Source organism: Dermochelys coriacea, chromosome 17 (assembly GCF_009764565.3).
Source record: "Dermochelys coriacea isolate rDerCor1 chromosome 17, rDerCor1.pri.v4, whole genome shotgun sequence".
NCBI lineage: Eukaryota > Metazoa > Chordata > Testudines > Dermochelyidae > Dermochelys > Dermochelys coriacea.
The window spans coordinates 4,649,981-4,672,264 of record NC_050084.1 but is presented as its reverse complement, the minus strand read 5'-3'; the positions used below and the strand labels follow the sequence as shown (position 1 = coordinate 4,672,264).

General features: G+C 47.5%; 1 protein-coding gene across 1 annotated transcript in view; it reads right to left on the bottom strand.

The window, feature by feature from the left end:
• DOC2B (double C2 domain beta) overlaps positions 1-17,671 on the bottom strand; it is a 129,623-nt gene extending 111,952 nt beyond the window's left edge. The window contains exon 1 of the mRNA XM_038376239.2: positions 17,259-17,671. Coding sequence (XP_038232167.1) covers positions 17,259-17,574 — 316 coding nt within the window. The 5' untranslated portion in view covers positions 17,575-17,671. The remainder of the gene's footprint in view (positions 1-17,258) is intronic.
• Between the last annotated feature and the right edge of the window lie 4,613 nt (positions 17,672-22,284).

The following is a 22,284-nucleotide window of genomic DNA, read 5'->3' as shown; positions in this document are numbered from 1 at the left end:
CGTCTCCCCTCTGCCAACCCAGTACGCCACCCACTGGACTACACTAGTTCTCTGCCTTCTGTGAGAATCATTCATCCCGACAGATCCAGCTCACCTGCTCCACCTAACGTATTTAAGCATTCACAAGATACCGCTCATTAGCATCAGCTGTCTGTCTGTTCCTTCCCCATCCATACCCAATTTCTCCAGCTCGGCTTCCCTGATATCAGGTACTGAATCAGTTGTTTCCTCTGGGGTTCCCACAGCCCTTTCCACTCACTGCAAAGCCTCCTTTACCCAGCGACTCAAAGTTAAAGGTCTGGACAGTCCACACAGCCAGCCTCACTTACCAGAACTCTCATGCATACAGCATCCTCTTTTGTTGGAAGGGGGGAAAAAAAGGACCCACCATAAAGAAGTCCCTGGAAGGTTAATTAAAGATAGTTATCCTGTTTCACTGGTTGTGGCAACAGGTCTATCTGGTGACATCCAGCTGTATTTGTTTCACATGTCAAGACACAAAGAGCTAGTATACCCGCAGGAAATTACTGAATTTTATATGCCTGACCCCAAAGCATTTTGGTGTAATTAATTTAAAGGACCCTCCACGAAGCATGTGTTTAGTCTTTGGATGGCTATTTTCCCCTTTTTACTGGGGTATCTATGAGGGCAACATAGCACAAAGGCTGGAATAACACATCAGTCTTCATCTAGAGAGGAGCTCAGACTGGAGCATAGCCCCCATGTTTTGGGAGTGCAGAGGGGTAAAAGTCAAACTCCCCTCTCTAGGTCAAAACTTGACACTGAGGATCCAGACCCTACCCGTATGCAGACCATTCCCATGAAAGGGTATGACTGTGCAGCTCTAAAAGGTGCACATGAGAAGGACTCTGTGAAAGACTCCCTAATGCCTCCACCCTCAGCAACCCACCTGGGAGAAAATTATAATGGCATATCTCTGAGAAAAGGGCTTTATAGTGGATAGGATGACAGTTCCTGTAATCATGTGTTTACTTGCAGTATATTATTCAGCCACTAGAGGTCTCTGTGTGCTGTACAGAGTTCCAAGCAGGGTGTGGTAAACAAAGGAGAAAAAGCTGGAACTCAAGCTATGCTGGGCATCTGTTTGATTGTGTCTGTAGCTGTTTTCTTTAATAAATACCTACTGTTTCAGAAAACTTGTGGATTCCATATATCATGACATGGTGCCAGAAGTAAACTTGTGAAAGACTGAGTGTTCATGACTGTAAACAAGATGCCTACATTTGTTGAGCTGGAGCATCTAAACTTTACCAGACTTGCAGAATGGCCAGAATGGAAGCAGCGTGACACATGCTTTCAGGTGACCATCAAGCTCAGAAGAGAGAAAGGTGGCTTCCAGGTGAGCTCTCTCATTTATACATTGTGTAGAGAAGCCAAGTACGTTTTCAGCACTTATGTGCTGGAGGAACAAACACATCTGAGGGACTGAGACACAGTCCTTAGGAAAAAAGAAAAGGAGTACTTGTGGCACCTTAGAGACTAACAAATTTATTTGAACATAAGCTTTCGTGAGCTACAGCTCACTTCATCAGATGGTTGCTTTGTCAGCCAAAACATACCGTCATCCAGGAAAGGACTTTCACCAGGGCAGTACAGAGCTCGGAGAACCAGTCAAAGCATGTGTTAGAAGTCTATTAGGAGTTAGAGGAATACTGGGAATTTGGGGCCAGTAAAAGTAAGCACATTTGGGTCAAAATCATAGCTGGCATTTCTGATAAGGACTTAGAAGATGCCATCAAATTTAGATCTCACGAGAGAGAATGCAATTGAGATGCCTCTGCACTCAAACTATTCAAAGCCAAGAGACAGCAAATGCACTTGAGGGAGTATAATATCCCCAACCCAGCAATGGAAGCAGATGGTGCAAAAATTCACAGCCAAAATACCTACACCACAGACAAGCAGCAGGCAATGCACAATGTGCACCCAACCTCAGTACTTCCACCCCTTTTTTTTCAAGTCACCTTTAAGTGATGGGCCTTCATATATCAGGACCTGCAGCAGGATTTCTCTATTAGAGGACAGAATTAGAATCCAAAGCTTATCAACTTTAATGGAAAGACTCCCAATGGCTATGTAGGCTTTGAATGGGGCCATTAGTGAATCTAAGCAGAATTCTTGCTTGCTTTGTTATTTCCCCCCCTCCCCCCCCAGTTCTTACCAAACTTCACATTTGAGATGAAAACTAGGATGGTGCTTTTCATTTGAGAAGCAAATTTCTCAAAGATGAAAGGACAGCAATTAGACCGGAAACACTGCTTACTAGACATATTTTAGAAAGTTCTGGGCTATTCCTGGCACTGACCTTTAATCATACAGACCACAAATAAAAAAAATTAAAATAAAATAAAACAGGCCTCCATAAGGAATTATAAAACTACCACATAGAAATCTCAAGACAATAGCCAGGATACATTATTACATTATAATTCTGCTCCTATGATAAAATAAGCATTAGGAGACCTGAACTCATTAGCAGGTTTTGATCCTTTTTCCATCTATGAACTATGAAAGATTGATGGGAAGGTGCTAGCCAAGTTTGGCATTTAACACAGGATTTAAAAGGGAAATAAATCTGAAGTGCACAGGAATGTGGTCTCTTTTATTGACGGTCCTTGGACATTAGGATTAATTCAACAGGACACAAAAGAATTACAGGGTGGAATAAAATGCTGATGCATCTCAGAACCTGGCCTTGAGATACCTCTCATCTGTTTTGGAACCTACCAGCCAATGAGGTGTCAGGGAGCAGCAGTTTATATGGCTATTACTGGCAAAGTCCAGATAAACTGTTTATTGCTGGCATTTCCTATCAGCAAGCTGGGTGACTGAGAGGCGGAGGCAGGCGGCTTCTATTTATACCCTCTGAATGAACAGGCAAGTGCAACAATAAATTTCTATTTGTCTCCTAAACTATTAGGGCCTCAGTTTATAAGGGATGATAGAATGCATAGGCTCTTTCAGATAGCTTTCACTGACCAACAGGTCAGAAAGGTGCAAGGGCGCTGGAATATTGCCAGAATCAATTAAAGCTAGAGATTGCCACAGAATTGAGATTTGGATCTTGAGCACCCCAAGGGAAAGGACAACCGTTCTGACCCACCTCAGTCTAGACATTAAACAGGCCCTCTCTCATCTTGGGACCAAAATGCCTCCCTTGCAATATAAGTCAGGTGCCCTCTTGCTGTATAATGCCAAAGAAGAACTCAGTGCAGCACAAAAGCTTGTCTCTTTCACCAACAGAAGTTGGTCCAATAAAAGATATTACCTCACCCACCACCTTGTGTCTCTGATACCCTGGGACCAACACAACAACAACAACGCAAACAAAATGTTTTACACGCTCAACTAGCAGCATTGAGGTTCAACCTTCGAGGATAAACAGCAGCTAACCAGGACCACATAGGGCAGAACTGATTGGCTAACCTTGGCCATCCAGCTGGACATGGATAGGCATCATACTGGGTTTAGTTCTGGGCATCTCATTACCAGAGACACAAGGGAATTCAGAGAAGAGCAAATGAAACAATTAAAGGGCTACAGGGCTTGACTGCCTAGGAAAGATGGAAAGAACTTGCATCGGTGTTACTTGGCTTAAGCAGCAACCAGCTGGAGGATATTAGAACCATCTCAGACTATCTGCAGGGTGTCCATGACACAAAGGAAGAAGAATTATTTAGCCCAGTGCAAGGTGCTGACATTAGAAGCAATGGGAGGCTATTCAGTAAAGGTGAAATGTTCCTGATGGTGAGATCTATTCAGCTGTGAAATAGGTCCCTAGTGGGATGCAGACGAAGCCCTATTGTTTGGATAACTGGACCAAACTTTAGCAAAGCAATTGTAAGGAACAGTCTTGCTCCAACTAAAGGGGAAGGAATTTATGACTTGAGAGGGGTTCCCCCCGCCATTCCTATTAAATTTTACATTTCAGGAACTAACGACTATTGGGGAAAAAACCCACAAGGTTGTGTGGCAGAGAGAAGGAGGTGTGTACCAAAAAATGCTGTAGAACTAATTACAAGGGAGTCTGTAAGCTTTAAGTCCCTACACTTATCAGCAATACTGCTCCCAAGATAATCTGCTCATGGATTTTGTGCCAGGCAGATCAGAGGAGCCATGAAAAGACTGCGAGCGGGTTGGCTGGATTAGCTCGCCCTCGGAGAAAGCACAGGTTCAGTAACCTTCAGAAACTGGGTTTTTTAAATGCACTATAAAAGATAGGTCCCTGTTCTTCTGCTGCTTTAATTCCTCCCCGCATTGGAACTAATTTTTAAGGCCCCGAAAAGCAATAAGTAAAGCTGTCAATTTAGAGCCCCATGCAAATGTCAGTACATGACTCCTCAGAAGGAATGGAGATAATTTGCTGCAATTTCAGCCAAGTATTACCCAAGATCTCTTCAGCAGGTAGAGGCTCAGGCGCTCTTGCCTCTCTTTGTAACCTTATTACAGAACATCAAGGACTTTTGGGGGATGAGATAATGCTACATTCTGAATCAACTGCATGCTGCGAGCTGACATGTAGGTACATTCGTGTATCTGTTGCACATCCACAGGGTGGGTTTTTTGTTTGTTTGTTTGTTTTTTTACACAGCTGCAAAGCCTGATTCACCCCGGCCTGCTCTGGTGTAAATCAGGAATAAATCCATGGAAGTTAATGGAGTTACACTGTGTAATCCAGCCCAGCAGTTTACTAGGGATGACTGAAGAGCTGCCTGCTTTCTCCACAGCAGCTGTGATTACAGTCAGAACAGTAACACCCTCTACATCTATAGCGCTTCTCATACAGACAGGAACCCCAGGCCCTTTCCAGACTGAAGTATAAAGGGAGATCTCTCCAGCCCAACAGTGACCGCTGCATAGTCTCACAGCACTTGCTGCGGGTCCGTGGTAGGTAAGGGAACCGAAGCTACTAGGGAACGAGAACAGTTTGCACATGACACTGCAACTAACATGTCTACCTTGGTAAAAAGTTCCAAAGGACTTCTGGGGACAGATCCTGCAAGTGTGGAGTGTGCCCACAACACCTCTAGACCTCGATGACCATAAGCAGTCAGGGCTTTAAGGTGGGACTTATCATTGGTCTAACTGCTCCTGTTGAAGTCAATGTTAGTTTTAACATTGACTCCAAATGGGGGCGGGGGGGGGGGGGGGAAGAGTTAGGCTGAAACTGAGTGCTTTTGAAAATCCTGCCCTTCAGACTATCCAAGAGGCATGCTAGCACTATCCTTGGGAATGGGTTCAGCACAGATTCAGAGGACAGGACCCTCCTCTGGATTACCAACCTCCCCTTGCTGCGACACCTGAGTTTTCCATGCAGGTCTCCTATCCCTGGATTGCCCCTGGTTTACTCCATTGAGCTGGTGAGCTCTGGTAAGGTCAGAGTCCAAGGCTGGCTGACTGCAGGCTCTTTGGGACACAGGAGAAAACATTTCAATTCAGAGAGTGCATGCCTTCAAGCAAACAGGAGAGAGCAGCATTTACCACACAAGGCAGGGGTCCTTTCCTGCCTGTGGGAACGGATTCTACTCCTTTCGGCCACAAAGGATGTTTTGCTGTTTACTTCAGTGGAATCAGGAGTGAGAAAGTAACAAAACTCTTCAAGCTTCCACCTTCTCAGAAGATTTTTGTTTGTTTGTTTTCCCAAAAAAAGCTTAAGCCTACAGACTTAATGACTACTTCCCCATTTTCCAGAGGTTACGGACCAAGATAATGTCGAACCTCTGATGGGCTCCCGCCTGCTGAGCCCATTCTTTGTGTAGCCAGATGATGGAGTGCTCATAAGTCTTCTATCTTCTCAAACTAGGAGCATTCACTTATCTGCTCAGAACAGTTCAGAGATGCAATTATGTTTTACAGTACTAAATGGTCCCTGATGTCATGAGCAATTACACTTTCAGCAATTTCAATTTAGAAATGGCCTTCAAATCTCTCTCTCTCTTTTTAATGAAATTCAGCATTGCAATTAACAACCAAAAAAATTGCCTTTAGTGTTAAATATAAAGATGAAAAGCTTAGCAAGCACTTGGGATTTGGAATATCCGAGCGATGAATGAACACATCAGTCATGGAGCGGCTGGTAAGAGGTTCCTGCACACATGCAATGTGACTCACCAACACAGTACAACAGCAGTGCTGCTGCTAAGGGGCCAGAGGAGAGGCACAACACCATGCACAGGGGTCACTGATCATTCTCAGCATTAAGAGCCACACTGAGATGAGATGCTCTTCCTACCTTCCACGGCGTTTGACTGCTGAGCAACAAGAGAATAACTGCAAAGTACAGGAAATTATCCTGCAGAAATATAGGGAGGAGGAAATCTTTGATAGCTACAAGCTCATACAAACCAAAACCAAGTGACTGGTCTTCAAGGAGCTGCCTGTGGAAATTCACTCTCTACAAGCCAAGTGAGAGTTGAGGGCACTCAGCGCCTGGCAGTCCCTAGGGCCTGTTCCTGCAGCGCCCTCAACTCCCATTAACTCCAGCTCTCTTCAGGGTCATCAGGCAGATGCAATCACAACTGTGATTCTCCTTCCTGTGCGCACATCCTGCTACGCTGGTCATTTTGCTTTTCAGCACTGGACCTGTGTGACATTTTGGAAGACCATATCCTTGGGAAGTCTCTTGCTGGCAGTGCAGTAGTGGTCTCAGTGTACACAGATGCAATTTAATAGCTATTTTTGGTGGATTAAGAAAATACAGCACTATCCTTAATGATCACCCATGCCATCGCTGCAGGCATGCTTAACAAAGATGCAGTGCCCAGGAGCACATGCAAAAAGCTGAGAAGGGGGAAAAGGAGGAAGCTGCATTACCTGGGCCTGCCTGAAAGCTTCTTGAAGTTGGCAAGAATCTTCTATTGACTCCAGTAGGCTTTGGCTCAGGGTGGATTTGATTTAAATCATGATTTAAATCACTAGACAGGAAGACTATTTAATTATGGATTTCTACATAAAAGTGCATTCTTGTTGATTGTTATAACCTTAATACATATTCTTCACAACTCAGAGATAGATGAGACCCAAACTGGTGTCTAGTGAGAGAATGGTATGGTAGATCTCAAATCAATGAAGGCTACAGTCAGAAAGACTTCAAGACTTCTGGAATATGCTGCTCAAACAGTTTCACTTTTGTTTCTATTGCCTGTCCCTCCCTTCTCACATTTATCTCCAGACTTCTCATTGTCCAGATCTATTCCGTCCCCAACGATCTTCTATTCATTGAGCTTTTTGAAACTTTGCACTTTTAGAGAGAGGTAAGAGATGGACTCTGTGTACACAAATTTGCAGAGGGACAATTTGAGGTTGTAGTCTGTTATTTCTCACCTCTATATATTATTTATTTATTTTAAAACATTTTTGCTGTTAACAAGCATGTTATCTCTGGAGACACAACCCCACAGTTTGAGAACTGCAAAATTACGCATCTCTGATAGTATCTTCTAGACTTAGCACTGAGTCCCATTGGGTAGCTAGAAAGATTAACCTAAATAAACTATACAGAAGCCCCTGGAACCCCATAAGATTGGGGTCCCTAATCCATGAACTATTGGAATGCATTTACAAAACTTTTCTTAAACATTACATGAATATATTGTCTCATACTATAGAATTAGAATTTATAATCCCTATTCCATGATGAGATATCTTTGAGCTATAATTTACCTCAATTAAAACTATCTTTAGATAGGTTTTTTTCCCTCAAAAAGTATTTTAATTAAAAAAATCCAATTTAAAATATAAAAAATTCATTTTTTAATTTTTTTTTTAAATCATTGATTTTTATCCACTCTGCTTAGGCTCATGGCCAACGGGAGTAAAATCCATGGCTTGGGAGATGATTCTCTCCAGTCAGCAAGTTTGATTACAGAATCCCTTCTGATCCATTGCTACCTATTTTGCTACTAGCAATTGCCTTGGAAAGGAGCTTGTCTGGAGTGCTGATCTCCTGCACAGCCTGCGCTGAAGGAGATGGGATGAAAAGATTAAACAAATGGCACACTGCAGGGGGTGGGAAGAGCCCGCCCACTCAAAATTAGGCCTATTATTAAGATGATGCCACATGGCCCACTCATTAGCCTGAACTGCTTGAGGCTACCAGCGAAATGGTTCCAGGCCTGTGCTCAGATCTTCACTGCAGCCAGGAGGACGAAGATGGACACGTGGACAGACATGAGCACTGTGTGCAGACTGCCCCTAGAGATCCTACCCGAGTCTCCCCGCCTGGGGTCTCAGGAGGAAGGTTGGGAATTGGGGAGACAGAACACAAGCTAGATTGATCCCCGACCCCTACCACTTTGTGGAGGCAGATAATATCAGGCTTTCCCACACGCCACCCTTAGCTCATACAGAAGATGTGCTGGGGCAAATTCAACCGTGGTGTAAGTGGAGGCAACTCCCACTGTCTTACATGGTAATAGCACCTGGTTTCTCTGGGGGCTGAGTTTGGCTCACGACTGTAAACCAGCTGGGGACATGTCAGGACAGAAGATGTAGCTGGATGTAGAGAGGAAGAACAGTCTAGTGATTAAAGCACTAGCCTATGACTTAGGAGACCCAGGTTCAAGTCCTTGCCCACCACAAACTTCCTGAGCGACCTTTGGCAAGGGTACGTCTATGTCGATGGATGGGGTTTTTCTCCTCTGAGAGGGGGTAACTAGGCTGACGGAAGAATTCTTCCAACAACTTACCTGCATCTACAGTGCAGTGTAGGTTGACTTAACTACATCACAAAGGGTTTTCCACAGCCCTGACTGATATAGCTAGGTCAACCTAAGTTTTAGGTGTGGACCAGGTTCAAGTCTCTCTCTGCCTCAGTTCCTTTCTATATACTGGAGATAATAATACTGCCCTACCTTATGGGGTGTAGTGAAGAGAAATGCATTAAAGATTGTGAGGTGCTCAGATACAAAGATAATGGGGGTCAAATAAGCACCTCAGATAGATGGGAATTCCAGCCTGGTCCCAGCCTAACAGTTCTCTATCAGGAAAGAGTCTGATTAACTTAGACAAAATCCATTCACCTCTGAGCTGTTTTGTTGAACGCTTCTCACAGTAGCTACAGTGCCAACAAGTGCCCCCCCTGAAAACTGCAGCAAAAAACACCTCAGAAAGGAACACTGGCCTACTCCCAAAGAAAAGCTCTGAGCCCACAGGCTACCAGAGCTCTTGGTGAACTACATGTACACAAAAAGAAAAGTTTCAGAGTAGCAGCCGTGTTAGTCTGTATTCGCAAAAAGAAAAGGAGTACTTGTGGCACCTTAGAGACTAACAAATTTATTAGAGCATAAGCTTTCGTGAGCTACAGCTCACTTCATCAGATGCATCCGATGCATCCGATGAAGTGAGCTGTAGCTCACGAAAGCTTATGCTCTAATAAATTTGTTAGTCTCTAAGGTGCCACAAAAAGAAAAGGAGTACTTGTGGCACCTTAGAGACTAACACATTTATTGGAGCATAAACTTTCGTGAGCTATTTGTTGTTAGTCTCTAAGGTGCCACAAGGCATCTGATGAAGTGAGCTGTAGCTCACGAAAGCTTATGCTTAAATAAATGTGTTAGTCTCTAAGGTGCCACAAGTACTCCTTTTCTTTTTGCGAATACAGACTAACACAGCTGCTACTCTGACAATGTCGTTATACATGTACACAGATCACATTCCCCACTACTGAAATGCAGCCACCACTTAGTGTGGAACATGGCAGCTTTTCAACAATATGCAGCAACACTGCACTATGTCTCAGGGTAAGTAGTAAAGAAGATATATATTTATCCCATATAAATGCCTTTCAATCAGTAAAATATCTCAAGTGAAACTGCAAGGAGACTTCCAGGTCTGATTGGTTCATTACTCAAGCTAGAAGCTGGCCAGCCCCCTAGGTTTAACACCTCTCTACTTGGAAAAAAGGGTCACAAGCTCTTTAATGCACTTAAACCTTGGATTTAACATCTCACTTGTGCATATAAAACACTTCCATTGACTTTATGGACTGCTGGCAAGTTGGACTTGATACAGTGTCAATAAAATTACTATAATATTATCCAGACGCCTGTTGAAATCAATGGCAATTTGTGTAGTAAAAATATTATTTTTGCATAATCTGGATTGCAAAGACAAATGAAAGGTTATTAATAGCAGCAGCAACATATGCTAAGGAGCTGCTTTGCGGATGTAAATATCCTGATAATTTCCAAACTGTTTTCTCTCCCCCTTGCTTATTCTCAGCATCTATGTTAGCAACTCTGTGTTGTCTGCTAACATTGCCGTGTCATCTGTAGATTCTGCATCCCTTGCTACTTTGGTTCTTATCACCACCTTTAAACAGCTGATAGTTAATATCTTCATTATGACTTTGGCTGCTTAATGATTTTCTTCACCCAAAGTAAGTGTCTTCCTAAGAAACCTCTCTCAGTGAATCACTTGTAGCAGATGTCACAAGATACAATACATCAGAATAGGCCTGCGATCTGGGCTAGAAATAATATTTTCTACAGCTGATATTTATAACACTATCATGGCTGTGCTGCGTGGAAGCAGAATTCTTCTGCAGGGCCTTGCAGGTCAGCTTCCTGTCGGAGGAGTTTGGGTATATTCTAAATGTAATTTCCTTCGATTACACATACACACCCACAATGAGACAGAGACAGGCACAAGCAGCATTAGCAGTCTCCTCTTCCAGAAATCTCAACCCACCTGCCAATGACCATGTTCCCAAGAAACTACCTCGTCGCAAGAACTGCCTTCAAAGATAAAGCACTGAGCAAACTCTACGGTATCTGCCACAGCTTCTCTCTGGCAAAGACCAGCGTATCACGAACAACAACACAGCACTTCTTCAAAAACTAAAAGCTCACTCGCACACTATGAAAAACGATTATTAAAGTATGTGTAACAGTGCCCTCCGGTGACTCCTGCCTTAACAATTCTGAGAGTTACAGTGTTCCTATGATGCCTACCTATATTGCACTCGTATGGCACTTTTCATCAGAGGATCCCAAAGCACTTTACTAAGGTAGTTAGGTATTATTATGTTTGTTTTACAGGTGGGGAACTACAGCAGAGGATAAGGGACTTGCCAAAATTCACAGACAGTTAGTGATGGTGTCACAAACAGAACCCAGTTTCCCTGGCTCCCAGCCCTATGCCCCAAACATGATGCCATGCTGCTAAGATTGGCTTACTTTATATGTAAACAAAGATATCATTAGTGTTTGACAGACCATCTGGGAATAACCAATTACTCTGGACTAGCGAGCTGATTGTGCAGCAAAAGGAAACATGAGCAACAGCTGTAACAATGTGAATGCAACCCTGAAGGATGATCTGGCATAATTTCCCTAACAGCAGCAAATACTATAGCAATAATTAATAACTGATAATAAAATCCATGCACATGCACTCTTTGCAGTGTATTATAAAGGAAACACCATAGAAGACAGTTTTTCAATCTATTTTGCTTTCTATACTTGTTAGGTTTCAGAGTAGCAGCCGTGTTAGTCTATATTCGCAAAATGAAAAAAAGAGTACTTGCGGCACCTTAGAGACTAACAAATTTATTTATTTATTGAATGCATCCATGAGCTGAAGTGAGCTGTAGCTCACGAAAGCTTATGCTAAAATAAATTTGTTAGTCTCTAAGGTGCCACAAGTACTCTTTTTCTTTTTGCGTATACTTATGTTGGTGCCCAGACACCATGGTAATGGGAGCAATACAGAGACTTCTTTCACTGGAAGGTTGCAGGCTACTGGGAAGTAGAGAGAGAACTATGATGTTCCAATAAATCTATAGCGAGTTCCTTCCCCACTGTCAAAAGAACATTATGTTACAGTTACTTCTGATCTGATCAAATGCACCAAACTGTGATTTTTTGGGTGTTTGCCTTTTTTCCACCCCTCCAGTCACTACCCTCTAACTCTCTCTTCTCCTCAATTTGCATAAGTGCTTTGACACCTCATTAGCAGCTCAATTATGAACAATGAAAACCATCTGATGAAAACAAACTCAATGGAACAAAGGGTAGTACTTCTCAAAGTCTCAGCCAGATTTTGAATCATGCATAGCAAGCAACCTGAGTACAGGAATAAAAATCCGGCATGTTCCATTGGTACTGAGACCCCACAGGTTTCAGAGTAGCAGCCGTGTTAGTCTGTATTCGCAAAAAGAAAAGGAGTACTTGTGGCACCTTAGAGATTAACAAATTTATTAGAGCATAAGCTTTCGTGAGCTACAGCTCACTTCATCGGATAGCTGTAGCTCATGAAAGCTTATGCTCAAATAAATTTGTTAGTCTCTAAGGTGCCACAAGTCCTCCTTTTCTTTCTATTATCTCTACAAAACACTTTAGGCACAGGGAGGGGGGAGTGACTTATCCAAGGTCTCAGGGAAACTCAGAGCAGTGATAAAACCAAAGAATCTTGTTTGAGTCCTAGTTCAGGGCTCCCTTCCACCCCTAGGCTGGCAGCATTTGCACTTGAGGCTTAAAACCCACTTCTTGACAATGTTAGGCTGTTGGTGTGCTGAGACCACTGCTGAGCATGCTGACCAACGTTGTCTCAATGTTTTCCTTTGCTCCCCGTCTGTTTCCATCTCTTGTCTCATACTTAGATTGTAAGCTATCTGGGGCAGAGACCGTCTTTGTGTTCTGTGTTTGTACAGCCCCTAGCATTGCAAAATGGGGTCATGGTCCGTCCATGACTGGGCTCTACAGGCTATAATAATGCAATTAGTAATAAATAATAATAATTCTGTGGACCTCAGAGTACAATTGTCTAGTGCTATTCCTCCCTCCCGCTGGCCTGGTGTGCCACAAACTACCCCATTGGGAGAGATTTCTCCTTTGACCTTAACTTTCTAGCTTCACCCCTTTGATCCATCAGGAACTTTATTCCTCAGTCACAGCTACTTCACTGGCTTCTCCTGCCTTTGCATCAACCTTTCCCTGGGGCCAGAGCACAGGGCAAGGGGGCAGGAGACATGGTCTGGGCTTTGCTGTTCCCTTCTCTGTTTCTCAGCATCCCCATCTGTAAGCCAGGGATCAGGCCCACTTGCCTGTCAGTGATTTGCGAGGTTTCTTTCACCCCGGTTCGCAAAGCACTTGGTGATCCAGGGATAACAGGTATTGCAGAAAGACCCAGTGTCATTATAGTATGATAAAGGACCTTGCAAGTGTCCCCTGCCCTGACCAGCATGTCCATCATGTATGTGATGGTAAGGGCTGGCTCCACGCTACTCCCATCTCTCCCAGAGCCACCCTGACATTTCCCCCTCATTATCCACTCCACTGGGCCTCTCCAGGCCTGCTTGCTCACAGCAGCTCTCGCAGCTGGCGTTCAACAGGCTGATTATCGCCTCTCCTTCGCTGGTCTGTGGGGACTGGAGTTGTTTTCCTCAGCTCCTCTGAAATCTTCCACAGCTCCCTGAAGAGCTGCTGTAACCAGGCCACTGTTCTATTCCCCTTCACTGCAATCTGCGTCTGCTCCCTCCTCTGGGGGCTCTCTCCCTGGTCTATTCCTCCTTGCTCTCTGCCAGTCAGGGTAAAGCCCAGGCTGAGCCTTGGGCCCCTCTCTCCTGGTGGAGAAGACCCAGTGCAGCAGGTCCCATCCGGTATGCACCATCTCCGGCAGCTGTAAATTCCAGTCCCAGTGGGTTTCTCTCTGCACCCCTAAGCCTTCTGTCTGCATCACTCCCTTGAAGGAATCCTTATTCCTCTTTGCTCCTTATGGTTTTGATTTAGCAAAGCACCAGAATTAAACACACAGTTCTGCTCTTAAAAGCAATGATGCAGACAGCAGGTTTTCTCCCTGCATTCTCTAAGCCTTTGGAAATTTAGAAGAATCTCTAGGAAGGAGACAAAATGTAACTGAAGGCTTCTGCCTCCTGGGCTGAAACCCTGGTGGAGTCCTTACTCAGTCTTTCTTCCCTTCTTGCTCAGAGAAAAAACTCCCCCAACCTCAGTAAGAGTTTGCCTGAGGGCTGCACTCCTCTGGAAGGAGGGGAGTTGCCTGCTAGAGAAGCAGACCGTTTGAAGGGGGTGTCTAGGAGATAGGTTAAAGTAGATTACTGATGGCGTTTTCAAATGGGATTGGACTGAGGGCTGGAATCTCCACTGTAAGGAGCAAACCCATACTGTCCAGAGAATGGACCAGATGGGACCTGGCAGGTCCTTCTGGAATGTCTCTTTCTATGATCACAGTGGAGACATTCTTATATGGGTGGCAGGGTTGGGGGCCGGGCCAGAAGACTGAACCGGTCTGTTCCATTTCTCTCTTCTGTCTGAACTGATTCTTCAACAGAGATCTCAGTGGGGGGGGCCGCAGCTTGCTGGTCCACTTGGCCACCTCCTGCCACCTCCAATCCCCCTCCTACTACCTCTAGAACTATCAGGAGCAGGGTTGGGAAACACCCCAGTGTCAAAGGGGAACGGTCAAACTGAGAAGAGCAAAAAAGAAAGGTGGTGATGAAATAACATCAGGCTAGAGAAGTAAATCGAGCTGGAAAGGAGACTCTGGGCTACTCCAGAACAAGGCTGCCTGATAATCCCAAAGGGCCTTCCAAACAGAAGGGAGTTACTACCCCCTGAAGGGTGGGTAAATTTCATTATTCCCATTTTACAGGTAGGGAAACTGAGGCACGGATTGGTGAAGTGACTTGTCTAAAAATCACAGTGAATCACTGGCCAAGCCAAGAATTGCAGCCACATCACCTGACCAGACTTTAGCCACAGCATCATCCTTCCCCTTCAGGCTGTGCCAATACCCACAGTTCATCCCCAGCGAAGGCTGAATGCTGTTATCCATCACTGGGAGCATCTCCTTGGAGCTAGGTGAGAAGTGCAGCCATAGGGAGAGCTCTGTGAATCCTCTCTGTGGGAGATAATATCTAGTAATAGACGTTTCCCTGAGTTCCTGCAGGATTCCTGCCGGGCAAGACTTGCATTTCAACAAGAGAGGCTGAGTGCAAGATGTGATCAGCAGCCTGTATCTACCTGATGCATCACTAGCATTGCTATGTCATGGTCAGGAAGGAATCTCACAAGCCAGGAGAGAAGCTTTTGACACTGAGGCCCATGTGGGGCAGTGACCTTGCTCCTCTGGGCTGAGCAGATGATGCCTGACATCTCTTCGCTCAGATCATCCAGGGCTTGGCGAGATGCTGTCTCAGTGGTAATGTTATTTCCCTGGAAAAGCCTGTAGAGAGTCCAATCAGCTGGGAAGTGTTCTGACCTTTGTAACCCCAGAAGGTCCTTGTATTGTATCTTGCACAGACACTTTGCTCACAGCACTTACTGCTCCAGGAGTAAAGGCACCAACGCTTCTAAATCATCACTGTTATTTCTATGCAAAGACATTAATCTAGGTGTTCAAGGGCATTCCAGATTCATGCATCAGTCAGTGAAGATGTGAGGTTAAGCTACCAGACTTAGACCTAGGAGATCCGTGTCCAAATCCCAGCTCTGACATTGACTTCCTGTGGGACCTTGGGCCAGTCCCTCAACCTCACTGTGCCTCAGTTTCCAATCCCTAAAATAGGGATAATAATCATTCCTTCACCTGTCTTTTCTATTTAGATTGTAAATTCTGAAGAGGAGGAGCTGTTCCTTACTATGTGTATGTAGAGTGCCTAGCACAATGCGGCCCTGAACTCGGTTGGGACGGTTAGGTGCTGCTGTCATACAAATAACCACCAAGCATTAACTGATCTCTCACAAGCAGGAAGAGCTTATTAGTTCTTGCATCTTTACTAGTGGAAAAATAACCACATCTGGCAAACCAGCATCAGCAGTTTTGCTGCCACCTGTTATACTGTAAGAAACATATTTTTAACTTTAACTGCAACAAGACAAACACCAGCTGGCCCACTGGAAACCAGTTTAATTGATTCCATGGTGTCAATGAGAAGGACCAGGATGCCCTTAGTCCTTCCAAATGACTACTTAGTGGGGGGTGGGAAGTGGGTTTTAGAGCCCAAAGTCGAACATCCTGATCTCCCAGTAGCCAAGAAAAGAGATGCAGAGCCCCTTAGCACTTTGCTTCTGCATGCATCTCTGCCCCTACCACTAAATGCTCCAATTTCTATTGTCAGGATGAACAAAGATGATCCAATAATTAGAGCAGCAAATAACCCAAATCCGGCTAAAGTTGTTATTAACAGTTTGGCTGGGAGTTCAGCTTAATATTGCACTTTCCTCACTTGCAGACCAGAATGGTTCAGCAAGACAGCTCCCAAGCAGAGGGCACGTGCCACCAAACCCAGGTTACAAGGCCATGAACACAGAAAAGAGTAGTTTGGGGTTCACACTTGCTCAGAGTCACCAAAGCCCAAATTCTGCCACTTTGCCAGCAGTTTGGACCACTGGATTCATACTAGGCAGATTCTGATCTCAGAGGTCGCTGCACAATTTCCAGGGTAACTACAGTGACTTTAGGGGAGTTACTCCAGAGTGATCAGGATCTGGCTCACCTGTCTGCAGCCTGAGGTTAGCCAGCTACTGGCAAGGAAGCATAGAAGCAGCAATAGAGGGCTATGACATTTCTCAAAGAGAACTTCTAATGCAGGGCGCTAAAAAGCATCTGCAGCTTCCTGGGGGGGGGGGGTCCTCCTTTCCTCCAAGTGAGGCTCAGCACCGCCGGGCAATGTCGGCTCTTAACAGGTCTCCTTCCCTAGTCATCTCCTTGTTTCACACTTTGAGCCTGATCCTGAAAGGAGCCAAGCACCCTCAAGTCCCATAGGCGTCAATGCCTGCCAGGATCGGGCCCCTCTTCATTAACTACAGGCGGCTGCTCATGCAGCCGCCCTGTTCAACGCAGCCAGACCTCCACGGCTCTAAAACCGGGCGGGAAGGACGCTGCGGGTGGGGAGGGGTTAAACCGAGCCGCAAACACCCGCATGTAACAGGACGGTGCCTTCTGCAAGGGAAGCACTTAACACGCCCAGCCCGTGCGGAGTTGCCCGAGGGGGTTTGGCCGGAGACTTGCCGGGCAGCGGCCCCTTGGGAACAAAGAGCCCCGGTCCGCGAGCCTGGAGAGCCCGAAACCCCGCAGCGAGCTGAGCCGCGACGCCCCCGCCCCGGCCAGGCAGAGGCGCGGCAACTGGTGGCTCTTTGCAGCCGGGGGCGAGGGCACCGGCGGCGCGGTCCCTCCTCCGGCCCCAGGCGAGCTTCGAGCCCAGGGCCCGGCCGGCCGGGGAGCGCCGCGGGCGGGCACGGAGACCCGGGCGGCGGGGCGGGGCCGCGGCAACTTACTGCAGTCGTCGGACTCGTAGCCCTCGGCGTCCGCCGCCTCCTCCTCGGCCGGGCGCGGGGCCGGCCGCTCGGCGGGGCCGCTGGCGCCGTACGCCCCGAAGAGCCGGTCCACGTCCTCGTCGTCGTCGCGGGGCGGCTCGGCGGGGCTGAGGGGCGGGCGGCTGGCGGGGCGGCTGGCGGCGGCGGGCAGGCCGCGCGGGAAGCGGGGGAAGTAGTCGGAGATCTGCTTGATGGGCTTGATGGGGCCGGGGCAGACGTCGATGGCCATGTGCTCCTGGATGCTGATGGTCGCTCTCTCCCCCTTGCGGAGTGTCATGCAGGCGGCTGCGGGCGGGACGCGCCCCCCCCCCGGCGGCGGCGGCGGCGGCGGCTGAGGCGAGGCGGGCGGGCTCCCGGGGGCAGCTCGGGCGGGCGCTCGGGCCCCTGCCAGCCTCGCCGCGCGCTGCCGCCGGCCGCCCTGGCAGACAGTGCCCGCGCCGCCCGCGCGCGCGGGGGGGAGAGGGGGCCGGCTCCGAGGCGGGGGGGGGCTGGAGGGGGGGCGCGGCACGCGGGTGATGTCACCGGCTCGCCGCCAAGCGCTGCTCCGGAACGCGGCCGGGGCAGGGTGTGCGGCTCGGACCCCCCCCCCCCCAGCCGTGCCCAGGCGGGCACCGGCTCCCGCTCCCGCGCCCCACAGGGGCAGCCACGCGCCAGCCTCTGCGCGGGGGGCGAGGATCGTCGCTTCCCGCGCGGTGCGGGGCTCGCGGCTTCCTCCGGTGGCCGGGCTGGAGCAGTCCTGCCTCGCCTTCCCCTGCAGCCGGGGGGAGCGGGGCTGTGAAGACGCAGGGGGACTTCGGCCCAGATGGGCTGCAGCGCCCACCGGGGAGAGCGTTCCCACGGAGCCCCGCTCCGGAGCGGGTCTTGGGCAGCGCAGCGCACCGCAGCAGGGACCCTTCGCGCTCCTCTTGCCCCCTGCCAGCCCTGAGCGTCGCCCCAGCACCTGGGCAAGGTAGGGAGGCCCGAAGGGAAACTAGGTTTCCTTACAGAGAAACCGCAGATCAGCCCCAGTGTCCAGCCAGGGAAGCTGAGACACAGAAGCCCTTCTTCCCCCCCCCCCCCCCCCCAAGCCCCAGAGGGAGTGTGCTCCAGGCAAGCCCAGCACTCGGCTCCCGCTCCTGGGCTGGGATCACTAACGGCCTTCTGGGCTCCTATACGCGCCTTCACACAAGCTTTGCAGGGTAAGTGCCCTGGAAACCTAGGCTCGACCTTTTTGCCTAATGAACAATTCAGCTTTCAGGCAGCTGTTGAGAAGCGTTCATGAGTGTCCCGGAGTCACAGGGCAAACACCCCGCCCACGAAGCCTAATTGACCTGCTCCGCGTTTAGCATATTCCTCGCCTGCAGCAGCCGCACTTGCCCTTGTTCCCACCTAGCTGATGCTTTGGGGATGAATATCAGACATGAAAACAGGCGAGCCTCTCCTTACCTCCATCTCCTGCTGGGGGGAAGGGGCGGTCCCTCTTCAAGGCTGTTCTGGCCTGCTGCACAGAGATGGTTTGTGGTTGCAGCTTAAAGAAATTAATGCTGCCCTTTGGTCCCTACCCTAAGGGTTGCAACTGCTGTTTCCGCACGGCTGTGAGACTCAGAATATTTTCATTCCCAGGTGGCCACTGTCCACATGGAAGCCTCAGATATATACTTCGTGTTTAGGGCATTTAGGCAGAGCGACCCTATGGTTAGGGGCCAAACCGACAAGGTCACACTACAGGAACATTACGAACAGCAGGAAGGAGAGTTGCTTCTAGGCTTGGTTCTGGTAGTATGTATTCATTTATCCAGTGCCCATTTCCAGGTGCAGCATAGGGGCTGCTTTTGGACTTCAGACAGAATTAGGCCTGAGGTCCGGAAAATGCGGTTATTCTCTCATTCATTATATAAAAAGCCCAAATAATCATTATTTGTATTACTAATGCCCCCTTATTCTCAGTGCTTCCTCACAGAGCTTACCTTCAAAATAGACAAGAAAGGGAGGATTTTACAAATGGGAAACAGACCCACAGAGGTGAATGACTGGCCCAACCTGGCTTAACCTTAACCAGGAGGCCATCCTGTATCTCCATGTAACCTAGAGTAGTAAATTTATGATTCTTGGAAATCTAATCAACTTGGCAAAGCCAGGATCAGGGGCTAAATGGGGGACTCCCAAGCTCCCACGAGCAGGAGCAGCAGCAGGTGCTCAGAAACTCAGAGGAGGTTGTCAGCATCAGGCCCTAAGGCGTGATAGGACTGTTACTACGCACCATGACTGGAAGGGTATGAACAGCACCAAGGTCAGAATAGGGTTCTACAAAGAGGGTGGAAGTAGGAGTGTGATCAAATTTAGAAAAGGGAAGTTTAGGTTAACTAGTCCCAGCTCTACTAAGTTATGGGATTGTCTCCCAGAAGGAAGAGATGGGAGCCCTGTCCTGGGGACCTTTAGAACTGGGCTGGATGAAGTATTAGAAAAATCTCTTGCTGGAAACTGCCTAGATAACCTAATATCTTTATAGCCTGTGGGACTGATCCAAAGCCTGTTGAAGTCAATGGGAGTCTTTTCATTGATCTTAATGTGCTTAGAATCAGATCTTATGACCTGGAAACCAAAGTATAGGATTATTTACAATAAACTCTTCCTATCAACCAACTCATCCCCCTAGCATTTCACTCCCTTGCTCACACTTACACAGGCTGGAATGTCCAGGCCACAGTATACAGGATTATACCAGAGTACTGTACTCAACCAGACTTGCCACGTGCTTCTTTGAGTGTGGATTAGGCTGTCTACATAATCAGGTAGCAGACCTGACCTACACACATGCTGACAAGCCAACAATACAGTAGGTAGAGACACAAAAATAGTGAGAGGTATTAATTGGGCCGGGAGACAAAAGCAGGCTTGGGGATAAAGAGCCAGTTTCCAGGTAAAGCTTTTAATTCCCACCGTCTGTCTAATGCCTGGAAAGTAACATTATTTGACTCCTAGCTCCAGCAGCACGATTCACTGCTACCATACTGCACGGACCTTCCTTCTTTACTGAGAGGGGTGAATGTTCCCTTCCTAATGAAAGGGAGGAAGATACGTGATCATTTAAATATTACAGAGCGGTCTTCAGCAGCCTGACAACTCTTCAGTGAAAGGAAGAGACTCTCAGCACAGACTCTCCCTGCTGCTATTGCACTGAGAGATCCTATCCTGGGAAGAGTGGGGGAGGGGGACCGTTATCCCTTTGAGAAGGCGAAATTGACATCAAAGCTGTAACCCCATGATGGAGAAGTAAATACATCAACCCTAATGTACAGCTGTATATTGTTGGCAATTACAGCACCACCTCAGTACACATGGTCTTGCAGATCAGCAACTTGTGTTGCTCCTCAGAGCGACACTAAGCAAAAGCAAAGTTCAGCAACTAATTTCAGATCATGGCATTGATCGACGTGCTGACATCCAAAGCAAAGAGGTCCTCTAGTAAGAAGAGGACTGGGAGTCAGTCATCTCTCCAACTCTGGCACCAATTCAGGACAGCAATTCAGCACATGCTTAATGTTAAAGTGAAGTGTTACCCTGAATGGAAATGGAAAGCACATGTGCTTAAATCCTAAATCAAAGTCTTTGCCACTGGCTTAGTCTGTGATCTTGGACAAGTCTCTTAACATCTCTGTACCTTAGGGTATGTCTACACTACAAAATTAGGTCGAATTTATAGAAGTCGGTTTTGTAGAAAGCGTTTTTATACAGTCAATTGTATGCGTCCCCCACACAAATGCTCTAAGTGCATGTAGTCGGCGGAGTGTGTCCACAGTACCGAGGCAACCGTCAACTTTCGGAGCATTGCACTGTGGGTAGCTATCCCACAGTTCCCACAGTCTCCGCTGCCCATTTGAATTCTGGGTAGAAATCCCAGTGCCTGACGGGGCTAAAACATTGTCGCGGGTGGTTCTGGGTACATATTGTCAGACCCCCATTCCTCCCTCTCTCTGTGAAAGCAAGGGCAGACAATCTTTTTTTTTTTTTTTTAGTTACCTGTGCAGACGCCATACCACGGCAAGCATGGAGGCCGCTCAGATCACTTTGGCAATTAGGAGCACATTAAACACCACATGCATTATCCAGCAGTATATGCAGCACCAGAACCTGGCAAAGCGAAACCGGGAGAGTAGGCAATGTCAGCGCGGTGACGAGAGTGATGAGGACATGGACACAGACTTCTCTCAAAGCATGGGCCCTGGCAACGTGGGCATCATGTTGCTAATGGGGCAGGCTCATGCGGTGGAATGCCGATTCTGGGCTCGGGAAACAAACACAGATTGGTGGGACCGCATAGGGTTGCAGGTCTGGGACGATTCCCAGCGGCTGCGAAACTTTCGCATGCGTAAGGGCACTTTCATGGAACTTTGTGACTTGCTTTCCTCTGCCCTGAGGCGCAAGAATACCAAGATGAGAGCAGCCCTCACAGTTGAGAAGCGAGTGGCTATAGCCCTGTGGAAGCTTGCAAAGCCAGACAGCTACCGGTCAGTCAGGAATCAATTTGGAGTGGGCAAATCTACTGTGGGGGCTGCTATGATGCAAGAAGCCAATGCAATCAAAGATCAGCTGATATCAAGGGCAGTGACCCTGGGAAAATGTGCAGGTCATAGTGGATGGCTTTGCTGCAATGGAATTCTCTATCAGTGGTGGGGCCATAGACGGAACCCATATCCCTATCTTGGCACCGGAGCACCAAGCCGGCGAGTACATAAACCGCAAGGGGTACTTTTCAATAATGCTGCAAGCACTGGTGGAACACAAAGGACGTTTCACCAACATCAACGTGGGATGGCCAGAAAAGGTACATGATGCTCACATCTTCAGAAACTCTGGTCTGTTTCAAAAGCTGCAGGAAGGGACTTTATTCCCAGACCAGAAAATAACTGTTGGGGATGTTGAAATGCCCATAGTTATCCTTGGGGACCCAGCCTACCCATTAATGCCATGGGTCATGAAGCCATACACAGGCAGCCTGGACAGTAGT